The sequence below is a fragment of the Chenopodium album genome, chromosome 21 (assembly GCF_948465745.1).
Source record: "Chenopodium album chromosome 21, dcCheAlbu1.1, whole genome shotgun sequence".
NCBI lineage: Eukaryota > Viridiplantae > Streptophyta > Magnoliopsida > Caryophyllales > Amaranthaceae > Chenopodium > Chenopodium album.
Genome location: NC_137854.1, coordinates 13,986,725 through 14,004,010, shown reverse-complemented (window position 1 = coordinate 14,004,010; position 17,286 = coordinate 13,986,725). Strand labels below are relative to the sequence as shown.

The 17,286-nt window shown below is 35.3% G+C and overlaps 3 protein-coding genes across 3 annotated transcripts; all 3 read right to left on the bottom strand.

Moving 5' to 3' along the window:
- Positions 1 to 317: 317 nt before the first annotated feature.
- LOC145602962 (uncharacterized) lies at positions 318 to 1,543 on the bottom strand. The gene has a single exon (XM_081659099.1). The coding sequence runs from the start codon at positions 1,461 to 1,463 to the stop codon at positions 426 to 428; it is 1,038 nt and encodes a 345-aa protein (XP_081515225.1). The 5' UTR covers positions 1,464 to 1,543; the 3' UTR covers positions 318 to 425.
- A 3,200-nt stretch (positions 1,544 to 4,743) lies between these two features.
- Positions 4,744 to 5,477, bottom strand: LOC145600465 (uncharacterized). The gene is made up of 2 exons (XM_081656357.1): positions 5,150 to 5,477; positions 4,744 to 5,108 (listed from the first exon to the last, which is right to left on the bottom strand). Exons 1-2 carry the CDS (start codon positions 5,475 to 5,477, stop codon positions 4,744 to 4,746), a joined length of 693 nt encoding a protein of 230 aa, XP_081512483.1.
- Positions 5,478 to 7,103: 1,626 nt separating this feature from the next.
- LOC145600464 (uncharacterized) lies at positions 7,104 to 8,823 on the bottom strand. Its single transcript, XM_081656355.1, has 3 exons — positions 8,538 to 8,823; positions 7,458 to 8,444; positions 7,104 to 7,237 (listed from the first exon to the last, which is right to left on the bottom strand). Exons 1-3 carry the CDS (start codon positions 8,821 to 8,823, stop codon positions 7,104 to 7,106), a joined length of 1,407 nt encoding a protein of 468 aa, XP_081512481.1.
- Positions 8,824 to 17,286: the final 8,463 nt, after the last annotated feature.

Below are 17,286 nucleotides of genomic sequence, written 5' to 3'. Positions count from 1 at the left end.
TTCTTAACATTCACCCTACCTATCGATCTTTTGCATAATTTTATATATGACAGTTTTCATATTTATGTACAAATCTAATACTTCGTAAGATCATATCATGTAATATGAACAAAAAATTTAATTTGATAAGCGAATTAAACATCAAAGACAGAAGGAGTACATCAAATCAAATGCGTGATATATAGAGAATTTGGGTTACCAATTCAAGGGGTTTAAAAGAAGCTCAATAATTTACACAATGCTTGAATCAAATGACAAAAATGAATTGGAAGAAAGGCTGTCATTTAAGGCTTCACGTTGGCACTGTCCTTGTTAAACCACAAAACTAGTAAAAATGAGTATTTAATTTCATATACAAACACGCTCACTCGTGGGCATGCACCAAGCAATGAGTCGTCTATACATAGAAAAATACTAAAAATGTTTCATTTCTTTTTCTTTCTATCTTTGCTACCATTATTACAAAATAATGAACCAAAACTAAACAAATCTACACTTACTCTTGAAATGTATGGACTTGGAAGATTTAACACTGGATTAATCCTCAAATTATTGTTATAATTACTACCATAACCATAATTATTTCTACTATTATTATCCTTTACCTTTCCCTTTTGAGATGATTTACCATTGCATACATTTTGATTTTGTTGTTGTTTGAGTGATTGTTGCTTCTTCAACTTATTTGGTGCAGAACCAGTTGAATTACTCCTCCTAAACAAACTCGAATCCGATTTCGAAAAATAATGATCACTTGTTGAATGACTTCTCCTCAACATTTTTGTTGACGACCCAATCAACAATTTGTTGTTACTAGTACAAACATTGTTACCATTATCAGAACAATTACTCAAACTGTTGTTTCTGCTAAATTTCCTCAACAACTTTGAATGAAAATTACTGGGTTTTTCTTCTTCTACTATCTTTTCCAAAAATTTGCCTGTTGATCCACTTCTAGATAATATTTTCCATGACCCAATTAACCCTTTTCTCTGACTTCTATCACAGTTCAAGCTATTACTTCTCCTGAATTTCCAAAACGATTTCGCCGCAACTGCAGCATTGTTAACTTCCTCTTCTTCCTCTATACTGTCTTCTAAGAACTCTTTTAAACTCTTTTTCCTCGTATCCGTAATCGTCGCAGACTGATGATCCAAACAGGGTATTACTGGAACTCTTTCGACAACTTCTTCAGATTTTTTAACCTCTTCTTCATTTTTAAATCGAGTAGGAACAATTTTTCCATCAGAGAAGAGCTCATCTGCTGACGACGACTGAAATGTGAGGGTTGCATCGACATTGAAAGCAAAATCGAAAGCTGAATCGACAAAGGAGCGATCCAGCTGACAGGAATAGTCGTTGATATTGGTACTACTTGTCTCGTTCTCATCCAGATCTCGAGAAAATGAAAGTCTGGGACTAATCATGCCAACGAAATTCTCGGAGAATACATCTACAGCCATTGTTGATGAGTATGATATGGAAGAGGGAGAAAGGAATATAATTAAGGGTAATAGAGAGAGAAAGAAAAATTGATAATTGAAGAAAGATTAATAATGAGGTTATGTTATTGAGTTGATTATAATTGAGGCTATTATTGGAGCAGTGCATTTGAAGCATTGGAGGGAATATTTAAGGTTGCAAGAGTGAAAACAATCACTATCAAGAAAAAGACATGGGGAAAAAATATTTAATGGTGTAACAGCACAGTTTTCTTTTCATTTTTTTGTCCTGATTAATTAAGAAATTAAAATTAAATGAGCCGCCCGTAAATTAAAAAATGAAAATGCTTGCCTCCAAATAGATATATTTTTTGGTTTTGTATATAGTCTACTCTTATTGAACATAACAAAAAAAGAGTAAGGGGGAATGTACTCCGTATATGATTAAGATTTTGGTAGGTCAGATTCGAGTTCTACATGAGAGAGTGATAGATAGCTCAATTAGTTAGAACTTCCTTCCCGATTTCAGGAAATTATGGTAGCGATTCTCACCCTTACCCTTGTGACTCCCTAAAAAAATAAAAAATAAATCGAGCTCTACATGTTTTTCTATGGTATCAACTATCAATTAGCTGATATCTTCTCAAATAAAAGATCTTTCACTATGAATGTATTTTAGATCCAGTTTTAACATACGACATTCTCTTGCTATGATTACGAGATGTATTAGAGAATATTATTCAGATATTTTTGTCATAAATTTAAGATGTATATAACCCTTATTATTTTATGTAAATATTACAATATTATATTATGATAGGTTTCCTAACAAAATTTTGATTTTCCATATTGTTGCACAATAAATTCATAAATAAATACGTCTAGACAAGGCACAAGGGTTACAAAAAGGTTATCCTAATTTAATTTACAGCTAAAATAATCAATTAAGGGTATGTTCATATTTACTTAATTTCAGTTCAGTTCAGTTTAATTTAGCTTTTAATTTCCTTCTCTCATAAAATATTCATTTCAGTTCAGTTCAGTTCAGTTCAGCTCCAATCAGTTCAGTTCAGCACCAATCAGTTCAGTTCAGTTCAGCTTGGTTCAGTAAATGTGAACAGGACCTAAGTTTAAATAAATTTTTATATATGAAAATTGAATAAATGGAAAACACCTTTGATCACGAGTGGTTGAGACGGGTAATTATTTTTAGAAGTGGTTAAAACTCCTACCATAATAAGAGTGGGTAAAAATGAAAGATGTAATGATAATTGGCATGGATTAAAGTGGGTAGGAATAGGGATTGGTTGCACCGAAAGGCTAGAAAAGAGAGGGAATTTGGTAAGGGAGTAATCTTTTTGTTACTTTCTGCTTTAATTTAAGAAAGAAGAGAGAAGAGATAAAATGCGAGGAATTTACGGTTTCGTGTTTTTATTAGGACACATAAGAAAGGCTATATATGGCCGTCAAAATAACGATGATTGTGGCCGCTTTTCTGGGTAAAGTCTAGAACTTGGTTGCATTATGTTTTTGCCATTTGGTCAAACTAATTCATCAAAATACTACCAAAGTTGCTCTCTTTATGTTTTTATCATTTCTTTTTGCTCCCTCCTATCAATCTATCATACTACTACTCAATTGGTTTCAAATTTAAGTAAATAAAGGTGTTGTTCTCTTTTAACTTAAAATTAAGTTGGTTAAGATGGGTTTGTTTGTGTAATTACTATGGGTTATATTAATTTTATTTATATGCATGCTATCCAAAGACGAACATGTCCCAAGTAAATTAATTGATGGAAAACGAAAACGCATAGCATTGAGTGAGTCTGTTTCACTATGAGTACACAATCCAAAAGTTGATACAAAGGTTTAATAACTTGTATGAAACTTTCAAAATTTTATATATATAAAATGTCCAGGACTTGGTTAGGAGTTACTCGATTAGTTAGGGGTTACTCACTTGGTCAAGGATTACTCGTTCAGTCAAGGTTTACTTTATTTGGGATTACTCGGTCGGTCAAAGGTTACTCAATTGGTTAAGGGTTACTCAGTTAGGAGTTACTTGGTTCAGATTTACACGGTCAAGGGTTACTTGGTCAGGAGTCACTTAGTCGATCAGGGGTTATTTGTGTGTTAGCTGGCCACACACAAAAATTGTTGTTTCTTATTAATAAGATTGATAAGTTATTTATTAGAAACATTCAACGTATCATAGATATGGCTACTTGATCCACTTACAAAATTAAATAACAAAGCCAAAAACTATTTATTTAATTAATTCAATTGATTGATTCAACCTTCAATTGGTTATCTTGCCAATGTTAAATAATTATAAATTCTAGTCATTTTCATTATTAATATTATATATGAAAGTGTCTTCATCAATAAATTCTAAAAAATCAATGACTCAAGACCCAAACAATCTTGCAACCAAAAGATCGAAAACAACGATTATATTACATTTGCATATTCTAATCATAACCATTAGAGGATTTAGAGCATAGATAATAACTACATCAATTTCATCAAATTGTACGAAGTATTATAAAATATAACATAATTATATATTCCAAATTAATGGGGGTGAATTAACAAATTGGTTAATTGAATTAGAAGTGGCAATAATATGGCGAACATCAAGAATCTAGTCAACTAGCATATACGAAGTAAATAATTGAGGAAAAAGCCTTAAAAAATAAGAAGACGACCCTACATTATCACACAAATACAGTTAGTTAAAACAAACCATCACAATCATATTTTATTTTTATTATCAGTCTTGCCTCATGCAGTATATATTCAGTTTACTGACAATTAGAATTATATAAAGTTTATAAGATCTATAACAACATTTCCACGTGGAATTTACACTAACATAAGGGCTTCATTTACATAGGTTCGAGTTCATCTTTATCTATCCTTCCCTGGCATATTTTGTTCCTTGTCAATTTGCCATAACATAAATAACGTGACTACTGCCTTGGTAGGGTGCAAAAATGACCCTCTTCCTATAGCATTTTAATGATGTATGGGGGACATATGTTTGCTAGTTTGTCACTCATAGTCTCCCATGGATTTATTATTGTTCCTTAATTTCAACACGTTTGTCGAGAAGCTGAGATGTAGGGCGTGCAACTCTTCTATATGTTACATTCGGTTATAACTTAGCTTTAACCTTCCTCTTGATGTATTTAGTGGCATTTTTATAAATAAAGATAGATACATATCGTGATAGAAAAGTACATTCACGTCCAATTTTACATATCTAACATTTTTTTTTTGAAGAGGAGCAAAGATTCAATTAAAGAGCCAAAACATCCGTGAGTACATAGGGGGATACATCAGTTGGAACACAATGATCCCAAATTTTCTCTAAATTGAAAGGAATATACTTTGCAAGGTTGTGTGCCACCAAGTTGCCTTCTTGTTTCACATGATTCCATTGAATGTTTGAGTAGTGAACCACTTTAGCCATCACATCACATAGCACAGAGTCAAGGTCAGTGAGGTGAGTTGCGTTTCTTGACAGCCGATTGACATCAATCTGGCAGTCAGACTCCACGATTGCAGTCTTATACCCAAATTTGCAGCCCAAACTAATCACCCATTCCATTGCTTTCGCCTCAGCAATTTCAACAGGCCACCACGCACGCACTCTTCTTGTGGCTGCAAACAGAACATCCCCTTTATCATCGCGCGCCACTAACCCAAGCCCACCCAACCTTCAGCACTTAAAGAGGCGTCGGTGTTGATCTTTATGGTCCCTGCAAGAGGAGGAATCCACTGATTCAAACTTGAGAAGGAGCTTGAAACAGCAGCAATAGCAGTAGACTTTGTGATGATTGTACTCTCTTCTGTCCATCTTAACACTCGTGCCATCAGCAATTCAATTAGGGAGTCTCTGCCTTGAAAAAATTTTAAATTCCTATCCTGCCATATGCCCCACATTAAGTAAACGCCTTTAATTTTGACCTCATTACTCAAATCATTCCAGCATTCAACAACATCGCAAGCAGATAATGAAGCTACTTGCATTGCTCTCTCATTTCATCACACCCAAGCTTCCACCAAAGGTCCTTTACTCATCCACACTCAAAGAAACATGCTGCCAGGTCTCTGATTCACACTCACACCATGCACACAGGTCAGTTTCAGCAAGGTGGCGATGCTTTAAAAGCCATCGAACAGGAAGCATTTCTGTGCAAAAACGCCAGTGAAAGTTGCGGGCTTTAGGGATAATATTCATCTTCCATATCTCAACCCATGCTTGATGAAAATCATCAAGGTTGCATCCTTTGCCCAACATGTATGATGTGTTGACAGAATACATCCCATTTTTTGAGAAAGCCCACGTTATCTCATCACTAGGAATTCGTGAGCTTAATGGGATTTCAAGGATGCATTTCATATCACGCTCATTAAGATACGCCTGCAACAAGTCATAATCCCATTCCAACTTTTCATAATTAATGAGCTCACTGACCTTTGTTATTTCCGTTAAGGGGTCACTAGTTGCAAAACGTCCATCATCATCATAGAGCCACGAGTCAGCCCATATGTTAATGCAATCACCGTTGCCCACTCTCCATAAGACACCTTCCTTCACAAGATCCTTCGAACCCCAAATACTTCGCCATGAGAAGCTGCCACCATAACCAAGAAAGGAGCCCATAAAATCAGTTTTTTGTAATATTTGGCCTTGAACGCCCGGCTTAGAAGAGAGGACGTGTTGGTTAGGAGTCTCCAAGCTTGTCTTCCAAGAAGCGCATCATTAAAAACCGACAAATCACGAAAACCCATACCCCCAAGGCATTTGAGAGTACACAAAGAATCCCAACTCCTCCAGTGAATGCGTTTCCTCCCTCCACTTTGTCCCCACCAAAAATTCGCCATAGCCGAGTGAATTTTCCTAATTACCTCAATAGGGAATTTATACACTCCCATAAGATACGTAGGAATTGCTTGGATGACTGATTTCAAGAGGACCTCTTTGCCGGCTTGAGATAGCAATTTTTCCTTCCAACCTTGCAGTTTCTTCCAGATTCTATCCAAAAGAGCTTCAAATATTCCCCTTTTGACCTCCCCATAATACTTGCAATACCAAGGTATTTTTCATGACGGTCCACTTCTTTCATATTCAAAACGCCTAAAATCTCTTCCTTTTGCTCAGCCTTAACACCTTTACTAAAGGACACTTCCGATTTCTCATAATTAATTTTCTGACCGGATGCTGCTTCGTACTGGTTGAAAATATCAACAATGTGTGAGCATTCCTTTCGGTTTGCCCTAGTAAAGAGAAGACTGTCATCTGCAAATAAAAGATGAGAGATTTTCGGACCCTGCCGACAAGCTTTCACACCATGAATTTCACCCCTAGCCACCCTACTCTAGATCATATGGGAAAAAGCATCAGCCACAATAATAAACAAGTAAGGAGAAAGGGGATCACCTTCACGTAAACCTCTAGAGGGGGTTACCGCACCACATACTTCACCGTTTATCACAAAGGAGTACTTGACCGAAGTAACAAGCGTCATCACCAAATTTACCCATCTTCCATCAAATCCCATCTTCAAAAGAAGTTGCCGTAAAAAACCCCATTTGACCCTATCATAAGCTTTACTCATATCTAGTTTCATGGCAATATGTCTTTTTCGACCCTTACTCCTCCTTTTCATAGTATGAAAAAGCTCCAGATCGAGCAATCAAAGCATTATCAGTAATAAGTCTCCTAGGGACAAAAGCACTCTGATTTTCAGAAATAATATCACATAACATATCTTTTAGCTGGATAACTAGACATTTTGAAACAAGCTTGTAAACCACATTGCAAAGACTAATATATAGGTCGAAATTCAATAGCCTTTTGGGGTTCTTTGACTTTCGGGATAAGGGCAATATTAGTATTATTAACACTTTCCGGAAAAAATCCACCACTTAAAACTCCGCTCACAAAATTTGCTATATCATTACCAACAATGTGCCAAAAACGTTGATAAAAAATAGCATGCATACCATCCGGGCCGGGAGCCTTACTTGGGTGCATTTGTTTTAGAGCCACGTGGACATCTTCTTTCGTGAAAGGCCTCATAAGCATGTCATTCATTGCACTAGAAATTGAAGCTGGTACATTTTTGAGAACCTGATCAAAAGCAAAATTAGTGGGGTTTGAGGATGTAAAGATTCCCTCAAAGTAACCACTAATAACTGTTGCAATATCTTCCTCTTCTGATCTCCACACACCTTCATCATCCAACAAGCCACTAATGGTGTTCTTTCTTTGACGTTGCGAAGCTTTGTGATGAAAGTAAGTGGTGTTTCTATCTCCCTGCCGAACCTCAGCAACTCGAGACCTCAAATGCCAATATACTTCATGTTTTTCTTGTAGCTCATCAAGAAGCTTTTCAAGTTCATTACACTCTCGACAACTATCATCAGAAATTGGTCGTCCCTGCGCTTCTTTAAGTGTAGCTTCAGTTTTGGCAATTTGCTTCCCCAAGTTATTATAGTGTTCTTCACTCCAAATTGATAAGCTTCTTCCCACGGCTGCCACTCTGCCAACAACATTCAAACCCGCAGCTCCCTCCCAAGCTTCTTTAATTACTTCTTCACAGCCCTCATCAATCAACCAGTAGGTCTCGAACTTAAACTCCTTTTTCTTTTTCTTTTTCTTCTTTGCTCTTTGAGTCTCGCAAGTAAGAAAAATAGGAGCATGATCTGACTTGATGCGCACTATGTGCTCCACAGAAGCATCACCAAACATCGAGCACCAGCTAACCGAACCAAGGAAGCGATCTAATCTCTCTCGAAGCCGAGTTAAGGGGGTTCTACCATGCTCCCAAGTATACCAAATGCCCTTATAGCCCAAGTCCCTTAGGCCACAATCCAAGAGCACCTCCCTAAAATTTTCCATCTCCCTTCTAACCCCTTGAGCACCCCCTTCCCTCTCATCATACGATAATAATTCATTAAAATCCCCTCCCAACAAGATCGGTATGTCATCTTCACATAGAGTGCGAATGAGCTACCATGTTTGAGCCTTTTCTTCTTCTTTTGCCCAGCCGTAGACCCCTGAAAACCTCCACTTTAGAGCACCTCCACTCAAAATGTCACCACATATGCGATGATGAGAGAAAGATACTAGCCGAAAGTCAACATTTTCCTTCCAATAAATACACAGACCACCTGCACAACCCCTACTTGAGACACCAAACGCTCCATGAAAGCCTAGAGAACCTTTAAGATCCTCCACTATTTTATTCTCGACCATCGTTTCAGAGATGAAAAGTATCCCCGGGCAATACTTATGACTCCATTTACGAAGTCGTCGAACTGATCGGGGGTTGCCCATTCCCCTACAGTTCCATGCTAATACACTCATTGGGTACGGCGGGGTTGGTCATTCCCAACCACCGCCATTGGCCCCACGCCACTAGGATCATGAGTATATATTATTTTCTTGCCAATATGGTTCTCAAACTCCACCAGCTCCCCCCCTCCCTTCCACGCTTTCCCCCAGCAACTAGTTTTTCATCCTTGCTACTCTCTTTTCCCCCCTCCCTAGCTATCCTCTTCCATTGCCTCATCCCTCCTTTAACCCCAACTTCATTCGGAATGCACAAAAGCTGGGCTTCATGAATCATCTCCCCGCTGCTGCTTTTTTCTGCTTCAGGGGAAATTTGAGTTTTTTCAATAATATTTTAATTAGGCTCATCTCTTCTCCCCTCATCAGCTGTATTTTTGTTTTCCCTCCCTTTCCCACAAAACACTTCATCCTCCCCTCCATCATTAACAGGTTTATTGACAGAATCAGCTATTACCAGAGATGTCTCTATCTCGATTACAGGACGATCCCCTGTCCCTGAACCATGCTGCGATTTTTTGGTTATAAACAACCTCTTCACAGCACTGCTCAAATCGCATTCATCATCAGGAATATCATTTTTGCAGCTTTCCATGGAGTAGAAACCCGCAACTTCTCGTTGAACTTCCTAGTAACAACATTTTCATCACAATCCTTTTCTCCGTGTCCTAGCAAACCGCAAATGTAGCAAAATACAGGTAGCTTTTCATATTTGATAGGGACCTCAAAGGAGCCCCTGCTAGTTCTAAGTTCCACAGACTTTTGTAAAGGTTTCTTCACATTAACATAGACACGAATTCTAAGAGATTTATTAATGCCTAATGAATCAACCCAACTTGTCACCAATCCTCCTAGCATTGTCCTCATTATTTCTACCTTTAAAGGGTAAATCATACACACGTATCCAGAAAGGCACATCATGTAGAGGAATCTCAGAGGGTTTTACATTACCTTTAATTTAGCATCATCCAGAATCATTACGTGATGGTCAAAGTGTAGGGTTTTATAGGTACTACGCAGCGGAAATAACATGAATCATATTCACACAGTACCTAATCCAAGGATCTAATGCATAACACATAAAGCACAAATAATCGTACCTTTGAAGCGTGATTCCACGTGCGATCGAGCAAGAACAAAGGGAGATAAAGAACCCCAAGCGTGATTCCTCTACTTGGTCCACGGGCACAAGTTAAGACCTCCACTAATGCTAGTTAGTCGTGACTGAATGCTTCAATCAACCTTCAACGGAGAGGAGAGACATACTAACCAAGAACCACCACGATAACCACCACACGCGCCACCAAGGGGTGGCCGGCCGTACGGACGTGAGGGGAGGATAAGGGCCGTGAGTTGGAGAGAGGATTAGGGTTTTGGGATTGGTTGCATTGATGTCAAAATTCACAGTGTGTGAATTATGACTACTTCTTACAAACCCTAGGCATGGATCTTATTTATAGATCTCATCTCTAAATAAGAGCCCATGTCAAAAGCCCAAAACCTAATTCCAATCTAACTATGCTAGCCCAATCCAATTTATGATTAGTTAATTGCTCATGAGGCCCATTAATGGGCCTCTTACTTGCTTAACCCAATACCCTTGTTGTGTGACCAATATAGGATCCATTCTAAAGGGCTTTGGGCTATTTGACTAGCCCAAAGATCATCTCTCATAGTCTAGCAACAGAGGATGACGCCCCAATAGAATGAACTTATTATCTCCATAATAGTGATCCTTGATATATCTAGTAATTGCACTTATCGAAGACATAATTCCTTCAATCTCCCACTTGTCTGAGACAAGTGCGCAATATTCAAATTCCTTAAGTCATTTTGTGTCGATTTGATAATATGATTGCATCTTATGTAATCTATATTAATCTACAAATCATTTCTTGAAATCTGAGTTAGAATTGCAAAACAAATGATTACTACGTAATCCATTTGAGCACGGCCATGCATTTTCTGAATTCTCCCTCTTCAAGAGGCCAAAACATGACACATTCCTAATTTAATAGGTAGACTCTATCCAATCTTGTGGCAACCAAAGCTCCCACTCAACTTCTGAAATAACCAGGAAACACCCTTTATAATCTCCAGTTACGGGTAGACGTTTGAATGTACCACAGTTATATCATCCATTGAATGAAATCAATGTTCCACTCATGTCAAAGGAATCCACTAATATATCCGGAAATTCTATACTTGAATTTCAAAGTTGGTCTATAGTTCGATCCTGCATCATTCATGCATATCCATGTGATTGACCGAGCTTCATCACTATGCTCCTATAGCCCATGAAACCGAGCTATCCAATCAATCTTACATGCTAGTCCATTCATTTAAATCATTTATGTCCACTTTAATGATTTCGAACTAGGAACTTAAATAATATGTGGATTTTGTTCACCTGTGGGGTTTCATACACCAGGTCTCTATCTGATAGATAACCTGATGAGCCCATCAATCCATAATTATTTTGGACATTTTATTTAATCTTGAAACCACGATCAAATAAGATTGAAACTTTGTTTCAATTGATAAACATAATTCTGCAAGCTAATGTATTTACTTTTGTAATATGCTTTCTCAAAACATACACAACTAAAATTACATAACTTGCTTCAATCCAAGAACCTTAGCATGACTTTCATACCTTGGTCATGGAAGGGGTTTTGTAAGTAGAGTTCATGAGACATTCTCATAAACATGAACTTTGCAATTTCTAAATCTTATAATCATTTTCATCTCCATACACTAATAATTTTCCTTCGCCCTTTCGCAAGGAACTTTGGAATTTCTAATTTGTATTCCAACATCACATTGGATTTCGATTGAAATCTATCTTCACTTGTTCTTTAAAACACGTGAATCAAACAGACGAGTATAGTCCATGGTATGCATGATGCATCCTTTGCAAATTGCATAAGGATCATCACTCAAAGTCTTAATTTCATCAATCCTTTCTCAAGGTATTGAATCATTAAGCAACGTGCCATGTCACATGGGATTGAAACTCTTTCAATATAATGTTGAACCCTATAAGAATATTATCAATATAAGCTTCTTAACCAAAACTCAAGCACCCTTCGAGACCTATCTTTATAGATCTTGAATCCCAAATGTACTCATCTTCTTCTCCAAGGTTTTCATACAAAATGCAATAGCCATTACTTGATCCTTCATTAATTGCTCTTTGTACTAGGCCAAGAAGACTTCATAGCTCCCACTAAACATCTTGTACATACAAGACCTTTTCTTCATTTTACGAGAACATCAAACGATTTGATTAACTCACAAATTTAAGAACATTAACTCCCTGATGCAAACTTCAATCCATTATGGATCTTTTAGGCATCCCTAGGATTATTAGATCTCCAAACTTTTGATTGTATCATATACAAATCTTCTTTCATGAACAATTTCAAGAAAGTGTTTTGAAATCCATCTACCAAATCTCATAAGGTAGAAATCACTAAAATATCTTTAATAGATCTTTGCAACATGACTAATGTAAAGGTTTCATCGTAATCATAGTCATACTATGAATTTGTTGAATCCTTTAACAAGTCTTTGCTTTAGTTAGAAAACATTTTTCTTTCTTGTCTGCTTTGCTTATATTGGGTTTCACCCAATTTAGGCAAATTATTCAAGTGTCATACGCTTGCTTACAGACTTAGAATCTATATTAGATTTCATGGTTTTTAAACCACTTGGAGTCATAACTTGTCAAATCATCTTTATTACTTGCATAATCATCATATTCCAAAATAAATATTTTAGAACTCTTAGTCAATATGAAATCATATTTCTTTGACTAAGTTTTACATATGCTAGTCATCCTTGTGGGTTTTACGCAACAATTGAAACTCATACAACAACTTTGTTTAGTTTTCAATGAGAAACGACAATAGAGGATGTGCACTTGGAATGTACTACCTTCGACACATGGTTATTAATCCCACTTGATGAGACCACGCGTTGTCATTAGTATCATGAGGTGAATCATGCTCATATTGTTGCTGTTATTCGATAACTTCTCAAATTTCTTTGAGATTTTCGAAATCACTTTTCTTGAACTCTTTCAAGGCTCTCGAACCTTTCGAAATTCTTATACTCCCACTTGCCTTTTGAGGAGGCATATTTAGCATAGGGTGAACCAACCAAGGTTTTAAACCATGTTTGTTTGTTGCTTTTCTCGAACTCTTTTGAGATTTACACTACTCCCACTTGACCTTTTGGAACAATTTCCATAAGGGCACCTACTTGAGCAACAAACATTTTGTGCTAAGTATGGTTGTATAGTAGTACCCCGTGCTCTATGTAGGAATCGAACGTGCATCAAACGGTTTAATACATGTTTTATTCCTTGCTTTGTAGAAAGACTTAATAAGAACTTTTCTTATCCATATCATATATGAAGCCTTTGCTACATTTGATTTGACGTATGTAGTTTGTTTAGTTTTGTAGCTTTTCTTAAAAGTATATCCCTTGAACAATGGTTGGAAGATAGGTAATTTACATCCATTATCAAAATATATCTCATATAGATTGATAGCTTCCTCCATAAACACTTCACAAGGTTTGCTTTTGGAATTTGTTGTAAAACGTTTTCACAACTCTTGGATGTTTATCAATGTCTTGGCTTAAATTCTCATTATTACAATCATATCGCAATATTTCGAATGTGTTGCCAAGTACATGTCTTGACTTTAAATTTTCACAATTACAATCATATTGTAGTGTAATCATTATTTTGTCAAGTTGATACTGAACTTCATACTGAACATTTTGACCTTTCAAAATTTTCACTTTTATGCTTCAACTAAGCACAAGTAGTGATCGTATCACAAATGAAATTTCGTTGTCCGTCTCTAACCTTTGAACCTTTGGTTTTCTTACATCGTTATGTATTCGACCTTGAGTTCTCATCATCATTTCTCTAAATGGTGACTTTGTCAAAATTTCAAATTAGAATGATAATTACATATATCAATGGATTCATAATTCAATGATATTGAAAGTCCATCCCTTTGGATCTTCCGCATGCAATTTTCATTTTCATTCGAATAAATTGACATATTAGAGACAATTTATATATATAGAAATTGTTTAATTAATTCTATCATATAGAATTTAAACCTATTTAGCAATTCAAAACACATTATGACTCAAAGAAGCATAGAATAACATTTATTCCACGTTTTTGAATCTTCGATGCTTAGTCATTACTAACATGAATGGTGTTTTGATAATGGCAAGAATGAATAACATTTATTTAATTCTAACCAATTATTAGTGGTGAAATACTGGCTCTACTTGTAAAGTTGCAACTTTTGCTTCCATACTTGTAGATTCTACTTGTGAAGTAGCAACATTTGTTTCTAAACTTGTAGATTTATTTCTCCTTTAGCAATAACTTCTTCCTTTAGTTCAATCACATTGTGCAATGAGTGATCTAAACAAGACATCATATGTCCAAGAAGTAGCAATACGCTAAATCAATTTCTATAGTATACTTCTTAAATTGGAACATTTCCATTCTTTTACCTTCCAACTATATGAGGTAGTTTCTAATCAATTGGAATTGGTCCATTTAATTTGAAACATTTGTTGTTCATAACAACTTTTAGCATATAAGTAGTTCTAGGTTTGAGAAGTAGCAACTTGTTTGCATTTCTTGGCCTAAAACATCTTAATGCAATCCTCATATATTCCTAAACCTTTCCATTTGAGCCACTTAGAACATTTCTCTTAGGTTCAAAATGATACTTTGCTCAACTATTTTAAGCACTTTTCATGATTTTGCTAAGTCTATTCTATCATTATTTATATTTGAGTTTAATCAAGTATTAAACTCTATATAAAATAGATGAAGAATACTATCATTTGATCAACTTTTGATCATAGAGATTTCCAATCACTTTCTCATATTCAATCATATTGAAGATAAGAGATTTTATTGGATTTCTATACTTGTCTTTTGGAGGATTTGTACCTCCCATCTCATTATATCCCTTGAAACATTTTTCAAAATGAAGATGTGTTGGTATTTTACTCAAACATTTTGAATAAAACTAACCTTAGACCTGTGACATGAATTTCTAAAACTTGCCTTTTAGAACAATCTTAGCAAAATTGGACTATAGGTTTATGGATTATCTTTTAAACTTTTTGAGAACGTTTCTCAACTTTATTTTCAATCGAGGAGATTATATATAATAATAAAATTAGAACGACATGTTACTTATAAGTAAACGCAAAATTCAATTATGTTTATTAAATTTAAAGTACCATAAGCGATTATTAAATTGGTAACTTTAAAGCACTCTATTCAATTTAAGTGATCCCAACTTGAATTAAGTGATTCCAAGATCCTTTATTCGTGCAATAATTAACCAGAGTGAGGCTCTGCAATCAACCATTACATTTTCAAGGTGAGTAAACTCTTTACTGATTACAACTCTTGTAATTCTTGGTTGAATAATTAACCATCGCATGTTTAATTATTACTCTTAGCTTCAAGGTTCTAAACGATTTAGGTAACCTTGTTGAATATAACCAATTAAAAGTGTAGATATGCGGTTCTACCCCCACTTCCCCAAGATATATTATGATGCTCTGCTGAGTGCTGACCCATCACAAACGATCAAGGTTTTCGTCGGGTTTTTAATTGGAAAAGCTGCATCAATATTACTGGGATCTAGATTTATTATGTTGTGACTAAATAGTGAACTCTAGCGCATCATCACAAAACATCAATAAAATCTAACATGCATAAAATACTGAATGCATAAATAAGACATAGCATGACCCCTAATCCTAAGAAAACTAATAAAGTAAATGCTCCCACTTGAATCTTCATGGATCTCATCCATCTTGCTCCATTGGGCCTTCACATCATTGGTTTTTGGATCAATTGCAACCTGTAATTTTATTCTATTCTATCTACTACTTAAATAAAATAAAATAAATTACAAAAATACTCAACGGTACGCAGACCGTATTTAGATTACAAAAATACTTCACGATGCGCAGATCGTATTTTAGAATCTATGGGCCATACTAGTCTATATATAGCAATAAACAATATCATATATTATAAAGTGCCATATAATAAATCACTCATCATGCTTTCCTAAACTATAACATCTGATGATCATAATGAAGGAAACATGGCTATAAATATCTCATATTTTAATTAATTACTGTAATTAGATAATATCATATATCATTCATGATCATCAATAAAATATCATATATTCTAAATTAGTCATGAGATAGAATCAAATCTTATTTTAATCTTAAAAGATAAATCATATTTATCCTCAAAGATTATCCTAACAAAGTTAGAAAATTCTATCCTAATTACTAGCCAATCACAATATTTTAAATCAATTATATCCAAAATTAATTATGGGATAATCACATTATTTAAATCAATTATTATCCTTTTGGAATATGCTCAGAATATCCTTATCATTCTTATCCATAATTAACCACTTTAATTTAGGATAATTACAAATTTAACAACTTAAACATGGATAATATCAAATATAACAACTTTTGAATATTTGATTTTATCCTAAAATAAAAGATTTTATCCAAATAAAACCAATTTTATCTTTTAAAATAAAAGATCATATTTTCAAAATATTTTAACTTATCCAAAATAAAACTGATTTTATCCCAAAATAATTCATAATTATCCTGAAATAATTTTTCAAAAAACTGATTTTTTTTTTTTGAAAAATCGCCAGCCACCGTGGTGTGGCCAGCCGAAGCCAGCCACGGTGGCCGTACACCGCAAGGTGTACGCTGCTGTGCAGCGGCGCAGGGCAGCAGCAGCAGCACCGTGCACCTGCGGTGCGGCACTGCTGTTGCTGCTGTTCTGATCCTTGCTGCTGCCCCTCCCCGCCCCTCCCTCCGGACCACCAGCAGCGGCACCACCGTGGCAGCGCCACCCAGCCGCGGTGCTGCTGCTGTAATTTCCTTTTTTTTTTTATTTTTTTTTTTTTTGATTTTCAATTTTAATCAACAACTTTTGTTAAATAAAATTCATGTGGTCCATGATAAATTAAAACATAACTTTTATGCTAATTCATCCAATTAAAATTAAATTCATAATCTAATTTTAAAACTAGGGTTTTTCATGAAAATAATCCCCAATTTAATTTAACTTTTAAATTAAATAATTTGATCATGAAAAATTCATAATTTGTCATGAAATCAAATAGATTAAAATCATGAAGCATGAAACTATCGAAATTATTCAAAACCAAAACACAAAATCGAAATTTTAGGGTTTAGGGTTTCGAAATTTTCGAATCTAGGGTTAGGGTTTTCGAATAAATTCGAATAAACTAGGGCAAAATTCGGATCTCTTCATGGCTATTTGAGCATAATTAAATCGCATTTAATCTATTCCAAAAGTTTAATCCCATTAAATATAACAATTGAACCATAATTAAATATTCTCCC